This window comes from Asparagus officinalis, chromosome 7 (genome assembly GCF_001876935.1).
Source record: "Asparagus officinalis chromosome 7, Aspof.V1, whole genome shotgun sequence".
Lineage (NCBI taxonomy): Eukaryota > Viridiplantae > Streptophyta > Magnoliopsida > Asparagales > Asparagaceae > Asparagus > Asparagus officinalis.
This window is the reverse complement of record NC_033800.1, coordinates 141,839,611-141,866,761: the sequence shown is the minus strand read 5'-3', so window position 1 is coordinate 141,866,761 and position 27,151 is coordinate 141,839,611. Positions and strand designations below refer to the sequence as shown.

General features: G+C 38.6%; 1 protein-coding gene across 3 annotated transcripts in view; it reads left to right on the top strand.

The window, feature by feature from the left end:
- The window catches only part of LOC109848506 (cyclin-D-binding Myb-like transcription factor 1), a 46,014-nt gene extending 19,419 nt beyond the window's left edge, over nucleotides 1–26,595 (top strand). For 2 of the 3 annotated variants that reach the window (XM_020418022.1, XM_020418023.1), the window contains 8 exons: nucleotides 321–405; nucleotides 1,353–1,464; nucleotides 8,934–9,046; nucleotides 10,146–10,243; nucleotides 10,523–10,599; nucleotides 16,013–16,087; nucleotides 23,706–23,768; nucleotides 25,988–26,595. In XM_020418022.1, the coding sequence (XP_020273611.1) occupies nucleotides 321–405; nucleotides 1,353–1,464; nucleotides 8,934–9,046; nucleotides 10,146–10,243; nucleotides 10,523–10,599; nucleotides 16,013–16,087; nucleotides 23,706–23,768; nucleotides 25,988–26,219 (855 nt within the window). In that variant the 3' untranslated portion in view covers nucleotides 26,220–26,595. Of the gene's footprint in view, nucleotides 1–320; nucleotides 406–1,352; nucleotides 1,465–8,933; nucleotides 9,047–10,145; nucleotides 10,244–10,522; nucleotides 10,600–16,012; nucleotides 16,088–23,705; nucleotides 23,769–25,202; nucleotides 25,323–25,987 lie in introns of all 3 variants that reach the window. The other variant, XR_002248825.1, reaches the window with a different exon arrangement.

The window sequence follows — 27,151 nt, the reverse complement described above, 5'->3', positions numbered from 1 at the left end:
ATAAGTTGGGCAATATATGTGCAGTAGTCAATTCTTGTTGAATACTCATGTAGCTTAAGTTAAATACGTTGACCTGTTAGCACCAATGATTAAGCACAATAGATAGATTTGCTTCCCATCAAGTTTGTTGACACTGTTTGCTTAAAGAGCGAAACAACTATTAGATTATTTTTTCAATAAAACTTCTTGATCTTTTTACTGATGTACAATGCATGAAAAGTTTCTCATGTTTTCTTCAGCTACTCTTCTATTTTCAATTTCATGTGTATGTGCATCAATTGACATCGTAATAAATGCTAATGCTTTTTTTTATTTTCCAGACAAATCAGTTAGGAGAGAAAGGCTTGGAAATGGTACTCAATTGCAGAAAATATAAAGAAGTGAGAGGTTGCTGGAAGGAAATCAGTAGGCCCTAATGACACTTATATGACTTGTATTATGCTTGTCACGAGGCTTATGCAATTTCTTTTGTCTATTTTGATTTTCACTTGCTTTCTCTTTTCTGTCAATCAGATTGTAGTTACCCTGTTAACATTTTTTTCATGTTAATTCAAGGTCTAGGAAGCAAATGACCGAACAGAGCATATATTCAGCTGGAAATGACCTTAAGCTGAAAGCATGTTAAATGACCAGACAATCTTATGAAGCATATAGAACTCTGACCTATTATTACCTGACCTCTCAGCACCTTTGTCAGTCAACCCGTATTTATCTGAGATGCATAAAATTTCTTGTTATAGGAGTAGATTAATTTAAGATGTACCCACATTAGCATCGATAGTTTATTTAGTAGTATATTGAAGATGTGAGTCTGTCAGCATGCACTACCTTTTGTTGCATGCTTATGGTAGAATCATATTTTAATTTGTTCACTTTGTTGGATATCCTGTTTAAGATTCCATTGTCTATATTTCTCTTAGATGACAAAACTGCATGCATCCTCTCCTGCATATGCTAAGTTTTGGGGTAAAACCTTTATCGTCAACTACCAAATTGGCAATCAGCCAGTTCGTATTAATCCACCATCCTTAATTGAGTTTTGTTATTTCTTTTGCTTCTTCACATACCTATCTCTATATCTTTTCAACTCACTGCTATAAATATGTGTATCCTATTAGGGAGGAAAAGTGTTTCTGCCTTTCCTACCATGCATCTCTTATGGAAGAAAATATGTAAAACATATTTTCAACAACTTCTATAAGCCCCAGGGCAGAGGGGGTTTGAGCTCTATGTATCAATCTATTGTCATGCAAGTTTCTGTGCGTCTGTAACTGGCTGTACGCCTGTACCACTGTAGTGCTTACACCTATAATATATCATTGCTTATTTACATTTCAGTATGTTGATTGTAGGTGCTGCCATACCTTATAGACCTCTTGTAGCGGTGTATTGTCGAGGGCGTTCTTTATTTGAGAGGAGCGAAGAGCGTGGTTTCACTGAAGAAGAGAATGAAATTATTAGAAAGTAAATTAAACCCTTGACTTTTAATATTTCATGTCTTTAATTTACTAGTTTTCTAGCTTTTGGAAAATTTTAGGCTTCCTGTTCCCGCATGTGCGTGTTTTATTCCATTCAGAAACATGATCTTTTACTGTATGAGTTCTGACATGAGTGCCCTACTGTTCTAGCACATGGTTTTCGTGCCTTTGAATTTATTTATGACCTATGAGACTAATATGAAAGTCAAGTTGTAGGGTGAAAATTTGATTCTTCCGAAGAAAGGAGTTTCGTTTGTATTTATAAGAAAGCTTATTACAAACTAACAAATCAAATGTTTACAACAGAAGCAGAGGGAAGGCCCTCTTTGTTTTTGTGTGGGGACTTTAGGTGGCGATAGGACGCTTCGCTCGGTGCTCGTGCCGAGTCTGCTTCCCTTGGACGATCCGATCGAAGTTGCTGCTGGAGCTTCAGTACGCAGTAGAAGGTCCGATGTAAGTGGGTTCGAGTCTACCCGAGAGCCTCAAGTCGGAGAGTTCCGACGAGTCTCTTCAAATGAGGGGAGCCTTTGGCAAAAGTCCAGGTTCAACCTTTGGGAGATTAGCCAGCAGAATATGCAACAGCCAATCCCCCCTTCTTCATGCTGCTGAAGATGGGTTTTAACAGGCAAGGGATGGCATGGGCTCTCCCTTGATTCATGGGATTTGACCACTAATAGAGGTGAGGGAGATAGCTTGACTGCTCCTTGAATTATGGGATGTGACCACACGTTGTTCGGAGACGTCCTGCTGTTCATTCGTACCGTCAATGGTCATTCGAAGAGCTGTGCTCTGCATCACGCTACATAGGAGTGGGAAAGCCCCTCCTCGTATGCGTGACAACGGCTGTCAGATGCTTGCGTGGATCTGACCAACCACCGAGCGTTGGCGGCTCTCGTCCCTTCACCTGGACAACTGAGGTGAGCCGCATTTATGAGGGTGCAGGCTGTTTCGGCGCCTGTCCGCTCATTCGTACTGTGGACGGCCATCTGACGGGCCTGGAGTATTGTGCCCTCTCCCTTGATTTGTGGGATTTGACCACTGATGTAACTGTTCCCATACTCCAAGTGGGCAGTTGACAGTGAGCTGGCGAGTCTGCAGCTTGGGTCTGCAGGCGAGCTTGCAGGCGAACTGGGTCTGCAGGTGAGTTTGGGACTGCAGGCGGACTTGGGTCTGCAGGCGAGCTAGCAGGCGAACTGGGTTTGCAGGCGAGCTCAGGTGCGCAGGCAGACTTGGGTCTGCAGGCGGATTTGGGACTGCAGGCGAATTTGAGTTGCAGGCGAGCTCCTGAGCATGGATTGAAGAATAGGCCGTAACTTTCAAACCGTAAGTCGGAATTGGACGAATTATATATGAAAATCGCCTATCTCGACGAGATGGAGCCATCCGAACCTAGCCGAAGGCTTCGGTTCGCTTCCTCCGTTTTGCCAAATTCCTTACGGTTTGGGAGATATCTGCGTTTTCCCCTTTTTCTGCTATTTCCGGCGAGGTTTTAGCAGTTTTGTTCTGAACTTCTCTGATAAGGATTAAAGGCAATTTTTATTGCCTACAAAACCCCCTCCAAAGTTTTCAGACCTGAATCAGGCCGCATGGGGTCTGGAACACTTTGGATATGAAGTCCCGTAAAGTGATCCCTACTCCTCACTCGCAGCTGATGATCGCCTTCTAGGATTTTGAGCAAACCCTCAGCTATCAACGGACTTGATTTGTCTTTACCAACTGCCGTTTGAGTTGGACTAGCCATGCTCTTGCCCTTAGCATGGTAAGTTGTCGAGGAGTCTCTCTTAGGCTCAATGCTAAAATTTCTCCTCTATCCTTAGCCTTTCGAGGCGTTTGGATTTAAGGGAGCAGTTTAACCTCGTATACCAGTCGGAGGGTAGGAGCAGTTTAGACTCATGCACCAGTTGGAGTATAAGGGGGCAGTTTAGACTCATGCACCAGTCGGAGTATAAGGGAACAGTTTAGCCTCATGCACCAGTCGGAGTATAAGGGAACAGTTTAGCCTCATGCACCGGTTGGAGGATCAGAAGAAGCAGTTTATACTCGTGTACTTGTCAGTTTAGCCTCATGCACCGGTTGGAGGATCAGAAGAAGCAGTTTATACTCGTGTACTTGTCGGAGTGTAAGGGAACAGTTTAGCCTCATGCACCGGTTGGAGGATAGGGGAACAGTTTAGCCTCATGCACCAGTCGGAGGATAAGGGGGAAACTTGTCTTCTCTTAGGGCAAAGATGAAGACGAACCCTGATTTGTCTTCTCTTGGGGCAAAGACGAACCCTGAAATAGCAGCACATCGCATAGTAGGCCTATCAAATAACAACGCCTTTTATGAGAAAGACGGTGCTGGGAGAATCAAATCGTTCAGGGACGTATGAGTATGACGACTGATCGGACAACATCATTTGCGGGAATGACGGTGTCGGCTATCAGAGGTAATCGTTAACGTGATAGGAATTGCCGCGATCGGAGCGACTTTGAGGACCTACCATCCTTTTGAAGAGGATTGGTAAGTTGATTTTGTCAGAGGTGACCGTTAACATGACAGTGGGAGTTTATTGCGATTTGAGCAACTCTATGGACCTACCATCCTATTGAAGAGGACTGGTAAGTTGATTTGTCAGAGGTGACCGTTAACATGACAGTGGGGGTCCCGCCATCCTATTGAAGAGGATTGGCGGGGGATTGTGGCTTTGGTCCTAACTATCTGAAGGTTTGACCAAGTGGGAGTTTGATGCAGCCCACCTGAACTGCTAGTCTCGCCTGTTTTGAGCGGTTCGCCATAACCGGGAACCTGGCTCAAGAAGTGGGGCTCGCCTAAACTGTTAAACTTGCCTGATTTGAGCGGTTCGCCGAAACTGGGAACCTGGCTCAAAGAGATGGAGCTCGCCTAAACTGTTAGGCTCGCCTGATTTGAGCGGTTCGCCCGTACTAGGAACCTGGCTCAAGAAGTGGAGCTCGCCTAAACTGTTAGGCTCGCCTGATTTGAGCGGTTCGCCCGTACTGGGAACCTGGCTCAAGAAGTGGAAGTGTGGGGAATAGTTTAACCTCTTATACCAGTTGGAGGATCAGAAGAAGCAGTTTATACTCGTGTACTTGTCGGAGTGTTAAGGGAGCAGTTTAAACTCATGCACCAGTTGGAGTGTCAGAAGAACTATCAGAGGTGATTGTTAACGTGATAGGATTGTAGGCCCGTCGTCCTATTGAAGAGGATCGACGGGAGATTGTCAGAGGTGTAGTGTTAACTTGACAAGATTGTCACGATTAGAGTGACTATGTGGGCCCGCCGTCCTATTGAAGAGGATCAGCGGGGGAAATTTGGAGGATATGAGGGATCGGTCTCCACTACCAAGGCATCTTGGTCATCATCCCCTCGAAATTCATGCGGGTCTTCGTCACCCATATGCTTGAGCATGCTCTCGACTTGTTCTCCTTGGCGGAGTAAGTCTTTCCATGAGCGAGCTTCAACAGCGCCCATATTGGACAGAACGCTGATGGAAAGATTGTTCCGGCACATCTCGATGAGCGTGGCCTCGGAAACTCGATCGCGGGAATGCAACGATCGGTTTCTGAATCTCTTGACAAAGCTGCTTACAGACTCTGTCTTCCTCTGCTTCACAGTTAGCAGGGTGGCCATAGATACTTCTGTGTCATCATCGAAGAATCTGGCCACGAAGAGCCTTTCCATGTCCTTCCAGCAGGTGATGGACCCAGGCTCCAATCTGCGAAACCATTCAAAAGCGACCCCCTTGAGGGTACCAATGAACAGTCGAGTCATAATGGGATCGTTTCCCACTATGTGTCCAGTTTGCGCCTGGAAGTAGTAGATGTGCTGGGTAGGAGAACCCTTTCCATTGAACTGCAGGAGGTCCAGCGGCTCGAACTTTGCCGGGTAGGAGACCGCATCCCATTCAATTGGATACGGTCTGACAACCCCCAGCTTGTTCGCATGCTTCTGGAGCTTCAAGGCGTCGAGTTGACTTTGGAGATCGTCAAACCTCTTGTCTCTTGGGTTATGGCCCGAAGATGACGCTCCTCTAGATGACTCGGATGAGGAGTGAGAAGGAGTAGGCACCCGCTCTTTGTGCTTCAAGGATTTATGCGAAGCCCGCGAAGTCCTCTCTCTCTTCCTCTTCTTCTCGCTCAGGAGCTGCTCCAACATCTCCTTCAGGGAGTCGATGGTTGCTTGTTGCTCGTCGAGCCTCCTAGACATCTCCTCAGGGATGTCAGTCATGTGCACATTTGTGTGCTTGCCCTGAACTGAGCTTGAAGTCTCCGACATTGCCACTGCTGAGCAATCGTCGTCGTCGTCAGAGACGGACGTCAGACCCGTGCAGGCAAACGAGGTGGCCACCCCCATTTGGGCGTGAGCGTGTTGGCGAGGTTCATGCTGGCGAGGTTCGCCCGTCAGGCGAGATTGGCACAGTGTGCCTGCGCCTGTCTGGCGAGCTGTTGCTTCGCCTTTCTGGCGATCTTGGGCCGTCAGGCGAGCTTGGTGAAGTTCGCTTGTTTGACGAAGCCCTCTTAAACTGCAGAGTTCGCCAGGTGCCCTTGGTTCGCCAAAATTGAGCACCTTGCTCACAGAGTGGGGCTCGCTTAAACTGCTAGGCTCGCCCGATTTGAGCGGTTCGCCAAAAATAGAAACCTGGCTCAAGTGGTTGGGCTCGCCTAAACTGCTAGGCTTGCCCGATTTGAGCGGTTTGCCAAAATCGGGAACCTGGCTCAAAGAGATGGGCTCGCCTAAACTGCTAAGCTCGCCTGATTTGAGCGGTTCGCCAAAAATGGGAACCTGGCTCAAGAGGTTGATTCGCCTCAAGCCTGAATAATAATTCAGGCTGTCGTGGGGGATGAGGGATTGTGCCTCGAGACGAGCGAGAGCTTTTCGTCGCCGCTGTTTGGATCTTTTTGAACGAGGAGCGTTCATGTCGACGACGGAGGCGTATTCTGCGTCGACACAAATGGTTGATTCCTCTTGCACAGGGGTCTGCGAGGATCGTTCATCGACCCATTCAGCAGCCCCTAGACCTGCATTCTCGAATCTCGGCTCGGCCTCAACTGGTTCGGGGGGAAAAGAACCCCCTGCCTCGGCTTGGGTAGATCCCTCAGGCTTGGTTGCCTCAGCCTCTTGGGGCTGGGCCACCCGCACGTCTGCAGGCGAGCTTAGGACTGCAGCCAGACTTGGGTCTACAGGCGAGCTTGCAGGCGAGCTGAGTCTGCAGGCGAGTTTGGGACTGCAGGCAGACTTGGGGTCTGCAGGCGGGTTTGGGGCTGCAGGCGAATTTCGAGCTGCAGGGCGGACTTGGGTCTGCAGGCGAGCTAGCAGGCGAACTGGGTTTGCAGGCGAGCTCAGGTGCGCAGGCAGACTTGGGTCTGCAGGCGGATTTGGGACTGCAGGCGAATTTGAGTTGCAGGCGAGCTCCTGAGCATGGATTGAAGAATAGGCCGTAACTTTCAAACCGTAAGTCGGAATTGGACGAATTACATATGAAAATCGCCTATCTCGACGAGATGGAGCCATCCGAACCTAGCCGAAGGCTTCGGTTCGCTTCCTCCGTTTTGCCAAATTCCTTACGGTTTGGCAGATATCTGCGTTTTCCCCTTTTTCTGCTATTTCCGGCGAGGTTTTAGCAGTTTTGTTCTGAACTTCTCTGATAAGGATTAAAGGCAATTTTTATTGCCTACACAAGTGAATATGTTTTCTTTTGTAATTATGTAGTTTGAAATGTGTTAACTTAAGTTGTGATACATCTTTAGGTACATACTCTTCAGATCTCTTGCATTTAGGAAATCCCCCAAAAATAGTTATATTTAGAGGTCAGCCCTTAGTTGGTTAGTGTTTGTCAGGCTAGATCATTGCTTGAATTAACTCCTCAATGAGTTTTTCAGTTCTGGTTCATGCAACATTGCAACAACAACAGCAACAATAACAGAACTTTTCAAGTTTTTTCCTTGAAACCACCTTAAAAATAGGGTACGGAAACCACCTTTCAATTTCAATTTACACATTAACCACCTTTAAATTTTTGTTAAAATCAATCACCTCCAAGTCAAAATTTTCACTAAAAACCCAAAATTACCCTTAAAATAAACTCATATTCAAGATCAATCACCTCCAAGTCAAAATTTTCACTAAAAACCCAAAATTACCCTTAAAATAAACTCATATTCAAGACATGCGACTATTTTTATAGTGTTTAGGTCTAGTAAGATACAACTCATGTACCCTTGAACTTGTAATTTTTAAGCTTATTTTTAGTTTTTTAGTGAAAATTTGACTAGGAGGTGGTTGATTGCAACAAAAACCTAAAGGTGGTCTATATATAAATTGAAATTGAAAGGTGGTTGCCATATAATTACCCTATTTTTAAGGTGGTTTGTAAGAATCATTTTGAGGTTGACTATTGATTAAGGCTATGTTCTCCATGAAGTTACCCACTATCACATCCTTCGTAGTTGCTTTCAACCAGCTTTTTTGCCGCCCTATGTTCTCCATGAAGTTACCCACTATCACATCCTTCGTAGTTGCTTTCAACCAGCTTTTTTGCCGCCTATATCTAATCCTCCTTGCTCTATTAATTATTATCTCATTTCTGCTTTTAATTGGGTACATTGTGGCCTCCTTTTCATGTGGGCAAATCATCTTACTCTATTTTCTCTCATTTTTAGCTCAATAGCAGCAATCCCTAACCTCCTATAAATGCATTCATTTCTTATCATATTTCTGAGTGCATATCATGTAGTGGATCATAACATTTAAAATTTTGCTAAACCCTTTGTTGTTGCATATGTTGTTTCTTAATTGCCCAACATTATGATCCATAGAATATTGTTGGTCTTATTAGTCCTATAAAATTTGTACCTCAACGTTAATAGCTATTACAGTCGCATAATGTAAGACTTCGGAAGGACTCCTCAACTTTAAGCATCCTTATTTAATTAGATGAACCACGTTTACTTCAATTCAACCATCTTATCAAGTGATTGATTCTAGATGGCGAAAGTGATTACTCCTAGTTATTTCATTGACTGCTATTATGTACTGCATGTTCATTATTTTTCAGTTTTTCTCTTTTTTGCTGTTAATTCTAAATGTTGTAGATTCAAGGACTTCTCTCCACCCTTCAGCTTTAGAAATTATTTCTTCCCTAATCTTATCAAAGAATATTATGTCATCAGCACTTCTGGGTTCATACAATTATTTATTTCTATTGATGCTTTGCTCTATTTTTTTTAGACATTCTCTGACTAGGTCTTTCATTCTAAAACCTGTGTTACTTTTTAATCTTCAAAGCTTATTCAAAATCTTGCATTTTGAATGTCCAGGTTTCATGCAGAATATGGTACTTTTTAATCTTCAAAGCTTATTCAAAATCTTGCATTTTGAATGTCCAGGTTTCATGCAGAATATGGATCAGACTGGAAGAAGCTGTCAGGAATTCTCTCTTGCATTTTGAATGTCCAGGTTTCATGCAGAATATGGATCAGACTGGAAGAAGCTGTCAGGAATTCTCGGGAAGCAAAGGATCCATATAAAAGATGCTTGGCGAAGGATAAGACTGCCAAATAGAAAAAAAGGTGGGTACTGCTTATGAATCTATGGATCTCTAGCTCTGGTTTCTCAGACATGTTGATCATTGTAATAGACCGTGTCTTTGTAGTATCTCTGTGTGTTTGAGTGCACTGATACTATTGTTGCTAAATTTCACTTACACATTTTTCTCTGTTCTTCTTTTCTGTTACTTTCCTCATATTTTGGATATATCCTTACTCTGAAGATGTCAAAACGTTTCTAGGAAGTTTTTTTAATGTTTGTATTAGATATTCATGTGTATTTGCCATTTACTACTTTTATATGTAGGCTTACTTTTAGTAAATTTGGTTGAATGATGGATGATATTGGATTTGAAATTTTGCCTGACAGCAGTATAACTATTAAATGACCGATTAACTATTTAACTCATATAAATGCTCTAGATGCATTTGTGGACTGCTGCTTTGAGTTTTCAGTTACCACTTACCTGTTTTGGCTCATGCTTGTACAACAATCTCAGTTGTGAACCTGAGGACAAATCTGCAGGACTAGGAAATTGTATCTCATTATTTTGTTATGACCTAATATCACATGACGCATCGTGCACTACTGAACAACTACAATGAGAATCAGATTGTTGAGATGGCTTTCGTTTTTCCATTGCTTGAATAATTTCTTTTAGTTAATTCACACTCAGATGTGAAAATAAGACTAATTCTTATCTAGTTTATCACTATCTTTTCTATATTGACATTGTTGATCATAAAGTTCATCCCTTATGGATGGTTAGTCTCTATGATTGATGTCTACTTTTTGGAGTATATCAAAATTAAAGTAAGATTTAGGAAGTAAATAAATCCAAATGGCATCTGATGTTTCATTATGGTTGTAGTCTACAAAGTCAGCACAATAAAGGAGTTCAACCAAGCATCTCCATCTCTAATTATCTTCCAATAGTTCTTTTATATAGCTCGTCTTATTTTTGCTCCATCTTCTCTTGTATTTATCATATAACTCTAATTGTTTACTTACGTGTCCTTTCAATAGTAGAAAAGATACCCTGCTCCTTGCTCAAATTTTCCCTTTCCTATGTATTAGAGTCTGCTGAGTAGGATTCTTTTTCGTTGCTTGTCTTTGGGACAGGGCGGTGGTCTCAGGATGAGTACCAGTCTTTATTTGATTTGGTGAACTTGAATTTGCGGATGAAAGCCTTTGAAGAAAAGAAATCTACTAATAACATGGTTAGTAGTTTTTATCATTTAGTGCCACTGCTTTTGTGGGTTTTTGGTTGTTGTGGTGGATAGCCGCTGCTTTTCTGTGGGCTACATTGTTTGTGTAGGATAGTCGTGCACACTGTTGTCTTCAGCATTAAAAACTTTTCCTTATAAAAGAAGGGGACATCTGGCAATTCCAGAAAGTAGTCATGTCCACTAATGATTTTTGTGGACGTGGTCATGAAGTGTTATTTTTCATTTTGATACCTCCCTTATCACATATCATCTCTCTGTCTTGCGCTGCAGATTAGAGAAGGTATATCTTGGGAAGCAATCAGTGACAATATTTCTACAAGAACAATGTCAGGTTGCTGCCATAAATGGTATGCACTTTATGTGTTAAATTTGGTATTGACAGTTTAATATACCTTCAACCAGGAATTTTCATAATTTTGTTTTCTTGACTGCAAATGTAAGTATATGTATTTCAAACTTTTGTCTCTTTCCCAGTTTTACCTCTGAAGGATTCATTTTGTTGATGATTGCTGGCTAAAAGGGTAAGGATGCAGTTCTTCAATTTTTCACTTATAGAAGTGCAAAGGGGAAAAAAAAGAAAAGATAAGGAACTACCTTTAAAGAACTATGATGGTTCAAAGCCTATATTTCCGATAGCGAAACTTGTATGCTATAATATTCACATGCTCGTATGATGCTAAGATCAAAATACTAAAAAAAAAAGAAAAAAAAAGAAAAAAAAGAAAAAAAGGAAGGGTAAACCTATCTAATAACTGAATCACCTACCGGTTATTAAATGGAGGTCAATCTACAATATATCTATATGTGAATTTGAAAGCTTGAAAGTGTCAAATCTGAGATTAAACCTAAACGTCTAACGTGAGTGAAAATCAGATTCTAAACCTACTTGGCAAACAATGCCCTGGATATTGTACTTCCTTTAGTGTTTATGAAATTTGTAGGACCTTCTAGTCAGGGGCGGTGAGTATTGTTGATTAGGGGTGCAACTGGACCCCTACCAATCTAGAAATTACATTTTAAAGCCTTCTATTATTACAATTGTCCCCCATAATTTTAAAAAATTTGTACCTATCTTAAATTTCAAGTGATTTGTATTTAGCCTTGAAAATTAGTTGCCCATTTTCATTTAGTCTATTTGAAATTGGTAGCCCATTTTCATGTAGGTAAATAGATACTTATTATTCACCCCTCTAGGAAAAGTTTTCCGGATTTGCCACTGCATCTAGTGACATATGAATTGTTATTTGCTTAGTTATATTATCTTATATCTTTCTTATTTTGATATTAGTTCTTTAAAATTGTTATTTCCTTAGCTACTAAGTTCTTTGAATTATCTTAAATAATGAACATTTATTTTGATTGTTAACACCTGGGATATTACTCTGACCTTGACAGGACCTGTGCTGGGGCCATTTGATCCTATCTTCTTTACAGCCCCTTAGATGGTCATTTTCTACTTCCATAGCCATATTAAGTCATGGGGATGAAACCCATGTCCAGATCTTTAATTCCCTTTGTCCTTTTGTACTTAGCCCAACCCTTGCATTGAGTCGTTTGTAGTAGGGTTATTTGGTCTTTGACCATCTTGACTAAACCTGTAGTTCAATCCCATAGTTCTGTTAACTTCAAAACGATTAACATGTTTTCTTTGAAAGAAGTTAAAAGGATTTAAGGAAGCATTAAGAAACTTAAATTTGGGGGTCAAAATGAGAAAGATCTAGTTGGGTAATTTTGAACTCCCTTTTGTTTTCGTACAAGAGTGTTTTTTAGTCTGACCTTCTGAATTTAGGTTCACCAGTCAAGCTAAATGATATTTTTAAACCTTTCAGTTCACAAATCTATGAAATGGGTTGGAAAACCTTTCCTTTTTTCATATAACAGTGTCCTTTCAATTTTACCTTTTCAAATTCGGGTTTCCCCAAGTTAAAGATATAAAGCTATTTGGATTTTTAACAAAGAGATGAAGTTTTTGGGGGTATTTGACAACTAGGTTATAAATCGAAAGTAGAAAGTGAAGAAAATATACTTTCTCAAGAAAGTACTTTTCTGTTTCTACATACAAATCGTGTTTGATCATAGGAAGTGAAAATATGAAAATTTGGGGTAGTAGCTGATGTGACGGTCACTTCTAGTCCTATTGGCTTGTCATAAAAAGTAGTCAATATAAAGTGAATATCAAAATTGAAATTACTCGGAGAGAAAATAAAAATTCCTTTTTTTTTTCTCTTTGCTCACTTTCCATTCACTTTTTCAAAATTTTTGAGATAGTGAAAGGGGCTGAAAAGTTGATGTGACATCCTTCACTTTCCATTTACTGTTGAGGCACTTTCCAATTACCAAATAGGAAAACATAGAAAATGGAGTAACTTTCTATTTTTTGTTTCACTTTCCATTTACTTTTCAGCTGTCAAACACACCCTTAAGTAAACTAATAATCCTAACCGTTCCATCAAGTTTGAAGTCCATGTGATGACTATATTAACTACTCTCAAATGAGTTCTCAATTCCTATAACTAGGGCTAATAGCATGGTGTTCATATTTGTATTTGTTAAAATTACCAAATTCTAATATTATTCTCTGAATTTCTTAGAACTCGAATACAACTAATTTTCGAATACTTGTGAATATTATTCGTTGAATTTATAGTTTATGAGTATGAAACAATGTAATTAAAAGATATTGCAATTTGGGTTGGGTTTAATATGTCCATCTCTAGGTTTAATATGTCCCTATCTGTTTATGATATAGAACATGAATAGAACAATGATTAGATATTTCAAGTTTACAAAATTTTGGCATGTCTTGTGGGACCTTACATCTTTGTGCTGATATACATAACCAAAAGAAACTCAACAAAAAATTTCATGTTCTAATAGTTGATGATATTCCGGCCTTCCAATACATGAAGGAGTTACTGGTGATTAACAGGTGCGGCTCCACATCACGCATAGCTGTCAATGCTCGTTCACCTTGGGGTTGGGATTATTCACTCACAAATATAAGCTCCACGAAGATTGCCTGCAACTCTTTTATCTATGGGTAAAAAACTATCTATCAACAAAATATCAAAGTTGTCATCAAAAAATGGTTTGAACTTATAGAAAAGAAACCCGTGATTTAAAGTTTTAAAGAACTTGCGAAGAGAGCATCATCTCATGGGTTTGCAATTGAAGAATGAAATGATCCTAAATCTTCAAAGGAAGTAGTCCATTTGACGGGTGAAAAGAGGATCTTCGATTGATGTTTTCGAGGAGGCAACCGACACAAAGGAAGTAGTCCATTTGACGGGTGAAAAGAGGATCTTCGATTGATGTTTTCGAGGAGGCAACCGACATTGTCTTCAGGAAGATGTCTTCATGTATTAAGAGGATCTTCGATTGATGTTTTCGAGGAGGCAACCGACATTGTCTTCAGGAAGATGTCTTCATGTATTACATCAACAAATTGATGCACGTAGAAAAAGGACAAAATCATAAGTCCGGAGCAAATAAAAACTTTAGGAAATAAAAATCAATCTTGCAATGTTCAACTATTCATATGGATCATTCTGTCGTAAGTCAAATCCAAGTTTGAACAGTGTGGCGAGATGGTCGGAGCTTTTACGAAGAGTGTCTACAACACCTGAGCCCTAATCGGAGCTTGTCATTTACAGATCAAGAAAGACTCATTAAGATATTGCTCTTGCCCACGATTTGAACACAAGTAAAAAAATAAAAATAAAAAATAAAGACGCCACTCCATGAAGGATCTAAGACTAGATCTTCAACACATTATTTTGGTGTACACTCCCTGGAGGATCTAAGACTGGATCGACTACATATTTGTTGGGGATATGAGTCTAAATTGCATCCACACCTTACTCATCGGGTGCATGAGTATAAACTGCAATCTATAAGAGTTGCTCTTTGTTAAAAAAAGGGTTGGAGGACATGATTTTACAAAATTCATGAGTAAAAAGATTCAAGCTCCAACAATTGGTTAATTGTTGATGTCTCTGGGAAACATGAAGGGGTCAATAGCGATCAATAAGAGCAACACTGTTCACGGGTTCCTTGAAGATTGAGGTAGCAACAACTCTTATTGTTGAGGGCAAAGACAACCTCTCAATAAATCACGAAGTTATCATCAAGGGAGAATTTCTTAATCTATTAGGAGAGCTAAGGGTTATGAAGGTCGTTAGCGAAATTCAAATGTGTGAAGAAGAAATTTGTATGAGAGACTTGGAGAATATGCTGTCAAGATATCATCTTGAAGAGTTTACACTAAAAGAAGTGGTCGTCTTCATTTGAAACTCTTTAGCAAGTCTCTTTCAACACTATGAAGATTTCGTTGTTAATATCACCAAATATGATATTCTCGTTGAGCAACAGTTGAAGGCACTAATATAGTTATTCATCAAAATTTTCCACACCCAATAAAAAGATCGCGATTGATATCATCAAAAAGATATTTTGGCATAGCCACAACTTAGGTCACAACACTAAAATATTTTGACCGTTGCCATAAGAAGAGTTAAGCGTGGATGTCAACACGAGCAAATAGAGACCTAACAAAAAAAGGGTTAATGACAATAGACGATAGACTCTTGAGTTTATTGGAAGCCATGAATCCACAATTAATGAAAACCCTATCTCAAAGGGTAATTTTTACATTTAAAATATCTAATCGTTTTTCTATGCATGTTTCGCATCATAGATGAAGATGGACATTTTGAACCCTACAATTTGTAGTTTGAACTAACATGAAGCTCGGTATGTTGTCAAAATCAATGTTTGAAAAAGTTTTTTGAAACTCGCTTTAAAACTCGCTTCGTAACTTTTTGAAGGGTAAACGCTTCAAAACTCAAGAGAGAAGCTTTTTATCCCTTGAAGCTTACGCCTCATCACTTAAAGCATAACTGAAGTGTGCGTTTCACGTTCTCTTTTGAAGCGCTTCTCTTTTGAAGCATACACTTTAGACATGAGGATATAAAAGAATTTTTAACTAACATTAGAATGACCCTATGTATCTTCAATATGATTATGTGAGTGTAAATAAGATAAATAAGTTATATATGCCGATTAGTTTATTATGATTTGCATCTATACTTCATATATTTAATTCTTACATACTAATGAGGACATGAATGTACCTATTTATAAATTATCATACCGTTATATGTTATATGTTCATATTTTTTGTGAACTCTAAAATTACAATACTTAAAACTTATGAGGCTTGCGCCTCACGTTTTGAGGCTTACGCTTCGCTTCACCTTGCGCTTTCGCTTTTTTAAACATTGCTCAAAATTAGCATATAACTTAAATTAAATTACCAAAGGTAAGGGGGCTAAAAAGATACCATCATCCAAGTAATAATACAAATTATAAGGGATGAAACTTTAAACAAATATTTGATAATCAAACGAATATAAAATGCATATGGTTAAATTCTATTCATTTATGTACCGAATACTAAAACTATTTGTTTATCATTAATTGAATCACTGGAATATAACCAAATAGTTAGTCGAATTATTTCTGAATTATTTGGTTCGTTTGCATCCCTACTGCAACCCCTTGCCTTTCTCCTCCCTCACTTATGTGATATCTTTTCTTGTCCATTATCTCATGTTGATGTTGATATGTTTATTTATGATGGTTGTTGTAATCAACTATAAAATTTAGTTTCAATTTTCCTAGTTTTGATTTTTTGGTAACTTGGACTTGACTTTCATATCATTCTTATTTTGGGTCTTAAGTTTTTGTTGTACTTTACAGGTATGACCAGCTAACATCACCCTTGGTCCAACAAGGTTTATGGGCTGATACAGATGATTATCTTCTACTGGATGCGTAAGTATTGCAGTTTAAACACCAACCTATTTAGTTGATATTTCCCTTGAAATTTTGCGGATTTTCAAAGAGAAGCTTTACCCCCTTAATTTCATCCTATACATGTGACAATGTGACATCTCAACTCATGACACCCAACATAGACACTGAATATAAAAAGTTCTTCAAAAAGGACATGACAACAAGGTGATATGAGATTAGACACACTGATACGAGTTGCCGGATGAGCACCCTTGATCGCGGAATTATCAAGAGTGGGCTGAGAAGAAGATGATAGAAAACACAAGAACAATTCAGTTTTGACGAAGGAAAATACATTTTCTAGATTATGAGAATAATAGATTACAAATTCCTCTATCATAATCTTTCTAGAATCAAGAATAATCTCCCAATTCTCTCTAAACCCTAATCTCTTGGTTAGGATCTCACCTCTCTGATTTCTCTGATTGTTTAAACCCTAATCTCTTGGTTAGGATCTCACCTCTCTGATTTCTCTGATTGTTTAGAACCCTAAAACAATCCTCTTTATAGAGTTACCTCTCTGATTTCTCTGATTGTTTAGAACCCTAAAACAATCCTCTTTATAGAGTTTACAACATGGATGATAAACTTGTAATTAAACAAACCAAAATCAAACAGGAAAACAGAGTCCCAAACGAACCAGGAAGGCTCAGGAAACCTTCGCGGTCGATCGCAGAGACCATCGCAATCGATCGGATCCAACGACAGAAACAAAAATCCATTACAAGGTTTGGTCGGTTGACCGCACACGTCACTACGGTCGACCGCTAAAAGACTAGAGGCCTCCCAGGATTTGTGCACGTTCGCGGTTAATCGCGACGTCACGTGTGATCGATCGCTGGAAGCTCAAAACATTTCCTGTAGTTTCTTCCGTAATCTTCGTCTTTGTCACCTTCAACGACTTCGTCCATATCTCTATTCTCAAGGTATCATGAGAATCATCTATCTTCAAGCTCCCATGAGGATCACTAAGCTCCCGAAGTAAGGAAGAAGATACACCCGTATCATGGCCTCCCCCTTTAGAAACTTAAAGTCCCGTTCAAGTTAGAGCTGTAGCTGAGGGAACTCGCGAGCCCCTCCTTTTCTGAACCACTTGGTCTTGCTAGGAATTTGGTCTTGACGTCCGATCGGAAACAACTCCTTCGTCCGCGTCTCCTCGTAGTCACCTTCCGCTAAATTGCAACCCTCTTTCAGTGGCTCCTCATAAGAACTAATGCATAGCGCAACAAACTTCTTACTTGCATTCACTAACCTCTTCGCTCGGTTAATCGTCACCAAGTTTGTCTCCTTCGGAAGAAATGCCGAACGAAATATGAATTTTTCACCATCTTTGTTGAATGTGTACTTTTGAGCCTGTCTCTCGTATATCGCGTATCTATCCCATAAATAGGAATTGTCCAGTATAATCTAACAAACATCCAATGAAACTACATCGCACGTGACCTCGTCAATATACGACTCATGAAGCGTAAATCTGAAAGTGTATTGATCAAATATACTCAGTCCCGTCTCCTTCTGAATCCACCCCAATGGATAGGGTTTTGGATGCTTGACTGTCTTCAGACCCAGTTTCTGAACCAAGACCTCAGATATCAAATTCTTCTCGCTGTCCGGATCAACTATGGCATCAACCAAACTGGTTTTTACTTGCAACTTAAGAACAAAAAGCTACTCTCTAGGGTTGTCATCCTTTTTCGTGATCTGTTTCCCTATCATAAGATTGAGATTATTGTTGGCTTCTGTCATCCTCGGGACTTTTTTCGAAACTTGAGCTATCACGTATGTCTTTTTCTCCTTCTTCAACCCTCTTGGTTTGAGTTGAGGATACTTTTCCCAGCACTGATCAGCTACGTGTCCTGTCTTCTCGCAATGACTACAAATCAGTCCTGTTTTCGTTGGATCACCCTTCTTCTCATCCTCCTTAGATTGAGAACCACTAGACTCGCCTCTAGTTTGTTTAGTCTCTCCTTTGGATTCGTTGCTTCTCTTCTGCTTGCCTTCGATGACAATAGCCTTCACGCTTGCCTCTGTAATAGATTCCACCGTGAATAGCTTCATCTTCTTCCGGATGTACTCGCTCAAACCCGTCATATACTTTGTAAACACAGAATATTCCTCCGTCGTAATATTGAGGACCATCGCCTAATGCTGGAACTCCGTGGTGCATTCTTAAACGATTTGATTGACTCTTTGTTGCAAGCCGTACTATTTGTACCAACGCTCCTTAAGGAACTCCACCGGGTAGAACTGCTTTCTCAGTAGCTCATTGAATTTGTTCCATGATACCACATTCTTTTCCTGCTTGCAATAATATTTTCACCATGTCAATGCATACCCCGAAAGCTTAAAGTCGCGAACACGAGTTTTTCCTTGGATGAATATCCGTAGAGAATAAAATATGTCTCCATCCGTTCGATCCAATCATCAAGCCTCTCGACATTGACACACCCATCATAAACATAAATCTTCACGTTAAAATCTATTTTTAAATTCTGGTAAGAACCGTTACCTCCTTGATGCAGAACAGTCTTGATAATCTCGGCTTCCTCATCAGAATCAGATTCCTCACCCTTCCCATCAGACTCTATAAGTTTCTTCTTACCTTTCGAAGAAGATTCCTTCTTTTTGTTCTTTCCTTAGAAAAGATTGACGAGCTGTGTGAGAGTCGAACCCATTGTCTCCATCTGTTTCTCCAATGCATCAAGTCTCGCTGAACTATTTCCTTCAGTCATCTTCTTCTTCCTTAATCTCTGAACTCCTTCCAAAGAAATAAGGATCTCACCTAGTTTCTTGTATTACGATCGAGTAAGGACCATACACATGATCCTCCTTCACAGGATCTAATCGTTCTAATACCAACTTGATACGAGTTGCCGGACGAACACCCTTGATCGCTAAATTATCAAGAGTGGGTTGAGAAGAAGACGGTAGAAAACACAAGAACAATTCAGTTTTAGCGAAGGAAAATATCTTCTCTAGATTATGAGAATAATAGATTACAAATCCCTTTCTCATAATCTCTCTAGAATCAAGAATAGTCTCCCAATTATCTCTAAACCCTAATCTTTTGGTTAGGATATCACCTCTCTGATTTCTCTGACTGGTTAAAACCCTAAAACAATCCTCTTTATAGAGTTTACAACGTGGATGACAAACTTGTAATTAAACAAATCAAAATCAAACAGGAAAACAGAATCCCAAACGAACTAGAAAGGCTCAGGAAACCGTCGCGATCGATCGCAGAGACCATCGCGGTCGACCGGATCCAACGACAGAAACCAAAACCCATTACAGGGTTTGGTCGGCCGACTGCACATGTCGCTACGGTCGACCACCAAAAGTCTAGAGGTCTCTTAAGATTTGTGCACGTTCACGATCGACCGCGACGTCACGTGCGGTCGACCGCTGGAAGCTCAAAACGTTTCCTGTAGTTTCTTTCGTAATCTTCGCTTTTGCCACATTCAATCAAGGTTTTAAATGTCGATGTCGGGTTCATGTCGGACGGCTGAGATCCATATCGTATAGCGAAAATCGGGGATATATTAGGGGACATGGACTAAATATCGGATTGTCATATCGGGTGGAGCACATATGTATAATATCATGTCCGAAATGTAATCTAAGCATTCCTAAATTCAATATAAGAATACTTTATAAATTCTAGAGGTGACGCCGGCGATGGGTGGATTCCGACATCGCAGGGAGGCAGTGCTGGGGCTCTTCTTCTTCTTTGTCTGCTCGGGGTCCTTCGGATGAGTCACCGACCGTCCTATTCCCTTTATCCCGACGACGGGATACCCTGCCGTCCTCAGGTTCGGTTGGGGTTTAGATTTCGGGGCGTAACAGGAGATGGACGACGGAGAGCCGAGATAGAGGTGGAGGAATGTCGTCGTCATTCACGAAAGGAGTGATGAGTTCCCAAGTCCGTTGCAGTCCTAAATTTTCTCTTTTCTTTCTATCGGGTTCATAAGAAACTCTTAAACATGAGAACATGTCAAATGGGTTTGGGTTTTTATCACTAAACCCAAACCCGATAACAAAAAATAGATTTTAAAAAAAGGCCATATCAGCCTTTTTTTCAAAGATGAAAAATTGGCCGATATGCCCGATATGACCCTGATATTTTCGATTTGGCCCTAAAAACCGACATACAAGTTAAAAACGCCCATGTCGTGTCGCTCAAGCCCTCAAACCGACATGTCGGCTGACATGTCGGATATGTCGGCCGACATTTAAAACCTTACCTTCAATGACTTCGTCCACGTCTCTATTCTCAAGATATCATGAGAATCATCTATCCTCAAGCTCCCATGAGGATCGCTAAGCTCCCGAAGCAAGAAAGAAGATTCTCCTGTATCACACACCCCTCAACCACCCACCCACTCACGACACATGCTCATGGTAACTAATATAATAATAATAATGATAATAATTTGTCTACATGTAAATGTTCATGTATCCACGAGTTTAACACTTTATTTCTGCAAATATGACATATAAAATAATTTCTTGTGCGCTAATCTTTTGACCTGTATACACTTCTATGACTTCGCAAAGTCAGTATTACTTGCTCTCAAAATTGTTATACAAAGTATTATTCATATTAATCTTAATTTTATACGAGCCAATTGCTTAGCATTACCAGCTATAGTTTTTGGTGTATAAATGAAAATAAATAGGTATCTCAACATATCATTTGAATAAAGAAGTGCATGTGAAGAGTGCGATAGAGGTCCAGATTCCAGAAAGTGTATGGAGTGTGTTTTAAATTAGAACATGCATTATATAATTGATGTCACATTTGTATAACTGTATGCACATATCCAAAAATTGCCCAAGGAAGTTTTGGTGTTCAATAATGGTGGGTAGTGTCGGACACAAATGTGGCTTCATGATAAAAGTGTCAATGCTACAAAGACATACTGGAGAAGGAATGCAGTGGGAAAGCCATTAACTCCTTCTAAAGAACTGCCATACTGTGTTACCACACAAGTTCAATTCTTACATATCATAATTTTTTTCTTCTGTTTATTAGTAGCTATCATAAACTTTTTTTACTCAAACGTGCTTACATTACGTTGACTTTCTTTACTTTTAAAGACTACCATATGGTGCAACTGTAGTCTACATGCACCTGATCTTAATTATTATTAACTGCCATAAACTTTTTTTATTTGTAAATGACTACAATACATGACCAATTGACCCGTCAGAAGAAACAGCCACAATTCCATTTAAACACCCCGCCCCCCTCCTCCCGCTGCGGGAGGGGGGATGCCCTTCCGTACAGTTAAATCAATAAATTTTCAGATCCCAAGGTTATGTATTAAATACATATGATTTGAAGAGCAGATAACTTGTTAATGGTGGTACTTTTCCACAATATTAAAGAAAAGCTCATGGCATTTGCTAAGAACTTTAAGTCACCTATATAACTCATGGGACATTACAACACATAGAGCAAAGTCTCAAATGGAATTCCTGGAATGATTTGAGAGGTCCACTCCGGAAAGGATAAATCAACTATTTAGTACAGGTCTGTGGTCTTGGTGGATCATATCATGGTAAAGAACACCTACAAACAAGAATGGCTCTAGTCAAACACCTGCAAACAAGAATGGATCTAGTCAATTGATGATAGGTAAGCAATTTTGAGCAGCCACTTCGACAGGAGAGAGAGGTTAAATTCTTGGAGTTTTAAAAGATACCTAGTTGTTTAGAAGAACGAACAATATTTCATTTCACAAAGCCAGTTCTCCCTGCTAGTTCCTATTCTCCCTTCCAAGAAATGCCCAGTGATTATGGTTATAAGATCAATCACTAGTTGAAGGTGGAAATACAGGATATATTAGATGGGAATGGAAGAGGGAGGAGAATAAGTCTACTGCCTCTGGATAGTACATGATCTTCCAAATTGAAAGGAAGCAATCAATTCAAGTAGAGGTTGTCATCTAAAACAAGTTTGGGTTTAGAGTTGAGAAGTCACCACACTGAACCTATTGATAATTCACCAATTACAGAAATCAAGGTATGTGACAATTGGTCACAACACAAGTTTCTCAAGATTGTGAAGCCTAACCCCATTCTGTGCAATCGAAGTATATTTCTATGCATATTTCACTAGCATTTCTGTACGTGCATAATGCATGTACTAAAAAGATAATAAATTATAAAAAGTATTTTGTATATGAGTGTTTTTGCTGGATCTCTACTATGAAAACATCAAAAGATTATTTATTTTGAGGGTTAATCTGAGAAAGAATGAGATTTCGTGAATGTTTTTGTAATTCATTTTTAATTTACTTTGTTTTTTGTTAACCACTAATAAGGCATAAGTTATATTGAAGTTGAGTAGGTGATTTTTTAAAAGTGAAAAAAGAAACAATTGTCCTTCAATAGTTTTCAATGGTATCATTACTAATATATCTTCAGTAAATCATTGAAATTATTTTTATAGATATGCTAAACATAGAGATGTACACTTGTATTTTTATTTTGAAAGAATTTATTTCTTAAAGTATTTCATTATAGAAATTGAAGTTTTTGTTAAGATTTTGTTTGACCTATTATGTAAAATATTTAAGTAACATGTGAGAGGATGAAGTGACATTTATTTATTCTGTGAGTGGAAGGTATCTCAATAAGTCTATATATGCCCACCACTCATACATATTTTCTCCTGCCCTCACTGCTTCGATTAAAGGTTAGTATAGATAACAACAATATATATGATTGAATTTGTTTAGAGAATTTTAGTTTGTTCTGTAACTTGTTTGAAATTCTAGTTTAGTTAGAATTTGGACTTTTGGTTCTACTTAAGTTTGAGTCATTTGGCCTACAAGTATATATCATTGGATTATTTTTTTTTCTTTTTTGATTAATTGAGGTTTATTAATCATGTTGAAATTTTGCATGTTAAATGCTTGATTCATACATGGATGCAAAACACTAATCTTCTATCCCTGCTGCGGTCCATTTTGGGGTTGCAGAGGATGTTATATAATTTTATGGTAAGTTTGGTCAGTGAAGTAATTGAGATTCAGGTGATTTGAGTGTAGCTAATTGGCCTAAGTGGCCAGCACGGAAGGTTTCTGAAAGATAGAAGCACTTAATTAAGAGCCACAGGCTGGCTAGTATTATGGCTAAAGCATAGTTGGTATCCAGTGGTAATTTGTCATAACCTGAATATGAAGGGAAGGCTGGAATTATTGTTTGGAACAATTGACATACTCTTAAGTTTGGTACCAGTAACCAACGTTATGTCTAGTTCGAACCCATCGATGCTATCAAGCATTGTTTGGTTGGCCATTTTCTCATTGTTTCAAAAACAGGTTAATTTCTGTATGTCTTTGTTGTCCTCTATTTCTCTTTCTTTTAGTAATGGCTCCCACTATTTGCTATACAATTAATTTTTTTGTTCCGAAACATCTAATTTGGATTTCAAGTGGCACTGGAAAATTTCTGCTGTACATTTCTGTAATTAATAGTTTATTTTGTTGACGTTTAAGAACGAAGAAATTTGTCTCTCGTAGCCACTTGGAGCTTTTGTATGAACGAGGTTCCTTGTTAATTTTTGAATATTTTAATGTTCATGCAGTCTTCAGAAGCAAGAAGCTTGCACTGTAGAAGATGTTGACTGGGACAATCTTGTTGATGGACGGTAATGTTCTTGCTACCTTTCTCAATTTTTTGCTTACAAGTTTTCCATGAGTAAAAAGAAGAAAAGATCATCTAGTTATATTTTTAATGCTTATTGTCACTTGTGTTTCAAGTAGATGATTACAGCTGATAACTTCTGTTATTCATGTATTGTTAGGTCAAAAACTCCTTCCCACACTTGGTGTCTGGTTAACCGCCAAAAATAGAAATATGAGTTGATTATTGGGATCAGAACTTTTATAGATGTAGCATAGACAACTCTCCGTGATTTGCAGGACGACCTTTAAATATTGCTTTGTGCCTGCTAATACCATTTATGATTTCAAAATTTACTGAATTCTTGTTCATGCTAAGAAGAAGGGTGGTCACACGTCTTTTCCAAATTCTTAAACCTTGTTCAGATCCGAGAAGTTATTGAAAGGTGCTACCAGGAGATCGAACTTCCAATATAAGAAGAGGTGCAAATAATTGCTAGACCTGTACTGTTTCCTTTTGATCTGATAAGGTCTGGCAATCTAAACCACACAACAGAGAAGCATTACTATCCTGCCTTTTCTTGTCCAATTCAGATGCACATGCGAAGGCTGTGTCAAATTCACAAACACTTGGATAGTAATAGCAGCAACCTCTGCAACTATCTTGCATAACATTGGAATTAGCATGGGTCATTCATGAAAGTGATCTATAGTATTTAACCGTACTGGCATTAGAAAACGTGCAAATGCACATGCAACCGATATTATTAAAACTTAATTGTTCTAATATTTTTATAAAAAGGGTCATTTTAATACCCTAAAGTATCAATAGATATTTCTTAGATTTTTTATGATATTTGTTCATTTAATATGCGTTATTTAATCTTAGCTTATTTGAAAATGGTTATGACATATTTATATTGGAATATATTGAAATTCTAATTGTTGTTTTTGTTGTATTTATTTACACGAAAAATAACTTTATTATTTCATATTATATCTTTCTAGAATATACAAAGTAATAGAAATTTATTAGTAAGCTCTATGATATGCTTTCTAAAGTTCTAGAAATAAAGAAAGAGAAGAAAAGAAAAAAATTTGTGTGAAATGACCAAATTGTCCTCATGTCTTTAGTGAGATGAAGGACAATTTACCATGTCCTACAAACTTTTCGTCTTTAGCGAGATGAATGACAATTTTACCATGATGTTCTTCCAACTTTTCCTACCCTCACTAAGTTTTAATATAATAGTATATATTATTATATGATGTTATTATTATTGTTATGGTTCATATTCATATTCAGCTGAAGGCTATGCCTTGTCAGATTCTAAATCACTCTTAAGAAGGTGCAAATAATGCTGGAGTATACCTCCTTTTCAATTGCCTTGGGTTTGACATTAACCAGATAGCTGAATAGAATTATATTTTTTTTCTTGTACAATTGGATATACATTCAGAGACAGGCAGGTACCAATTTACAAGTCACCAAATTGTTCTAGGATAAGTTTTGCATCCAAGCCATAACATGCGGATTAGCATCCCACGATTCCTGAGTGATTGATAAATATCTTTATAAGGTACTGCCATGGTTCATGCTAATATTCATTGTTTTTATAGCTATCAATCTATCTGATAAAAACTGTTTTTCATTCCCTTTCTGTTCACTCACCTCTATTTTGTCAGTTACATTTGATTCTTGTATGAACCTCGTTTCTAACTGTCGACTATCACATGCTATAACTTGTTTTTTGTCTCATTAGAGCCCAAAATCTTTATTAATTCATATTAGACCCTCCAATCTTCATATCCTAAACTAGACCTGCAAATGAGTCCATTATGTTGTTTTAAATAAGATCCCCAAATCCATTTAAGTTGTTTAGATGAGTCCCCTACATCTCAAGTTGTCTTAAATAAGACCCCTAAATCAATTAAGTTGTTCTACGTAAGACCACATTTCATAGTGGGCATCCAATTTATAAATATTAAGATTTGAGGGTCTAAGATGAGAAAAAATCTGTTCATTTTCCCCCCTTCATGCCTTTTCATAGTCCTGTACTCCTGTGGCATGTTTCTTTTGATAGTTTTACATGATATATTGCGGCAAACATATATGGCGTGAATATATTCATTTATTGATATAATGATAATTTTCTCTACTTTTTTGTCCCTGTTGTTTTCGCCTCTAATCTCAATTAAAATCAGCTCATGCGAGATTCTAATGTTGTTTTGTCACTTATCAAAGGCCTGGAGAAGTTTGCGAAAGAAGGTGGGTAGAAATGGTAAGACATATTGGTGGATATCGGGAGAGGCCATTCATCGAACAACTTGATGTTCTCAGCAAGCGTTTCTGTGGAGATATGCTCGAATATAGATTTAAGCAACATGAGAAGGAAGAGGAAGGGACAGAGAGAGAGAAAGAGAAAGGGAAAAAGAAAGGGAACGGCAAAGAGAAAGTGATTTTAATTTTCTTATAATTATGTATAACCTTTGAAATGCATTCTACTTTGCATCATTCTGGACTTCTGGTTGATGCCTCTCAGTCTAAACAGCAAGCCAAAAGACTGGATTGTGTATGAGATCGTTGCTGGCTCTTGTACTGTTTCGTCTCAGAGTTTATTTTGGGTGGGTTTTCTCTTAATTTTTTTATTTACAGTTGTAGCTGGAATTATAGTTTTCTTTGTTAGGGTTTCAATAGAAATTTTCTTGGGTGTAAATTTGGTTAGTTTGTAATTGAGGCATATATTCAGCTACCTTACATTAGTACTAACTCATTCAAATGGGGGTTTTGGCTTGCGATCTGATGTGATTGCCTTGAGTTATATTTGGTGGTATTTACCATCAATTATTAAACATTTGGCATTATATTTCTTTATTTTCGTTTCTGATTATTTGCTTTATATAATAAAATAAAATAGCTGGATTACAGTCATAATTGTGAAGGGGTGGGTGAGCATCGAAGGCATTAATTTGTTGTTTATTTGGTCTTGTTTTTGATAGTTATTTGGTCTTTTTTGTTGTTATTATTATTATTGATAATCTAGTCTGAAATTCTGTTATTATTATTATTGAGAATCTAGTCTGAAATTCTGTTGTTGTTATTATTATTATTGATAATCTAGTCTGAAATTCAACTTAAGATTGTGAGAGTAATATTGAAATATACGTACCCTCTAGGTCTCCTAATTCTCTGAGTCACTCATGGTGGGTAGTTTGGTTTTTATTAAACCAAGAGAGAAGGATAAATAAATGTTGGTCATATTGTGGGATCCAGGAAAACAATTTTAGAACTAGCATTATTGCATTGCAATGGATGTGAGAACTTAATCATCTCAAAATTTATATAAAAGTGGCATTTATATTAAAGTTTCATCAAGTTTTATAGATATATTTATGTTATTTCTGTTGG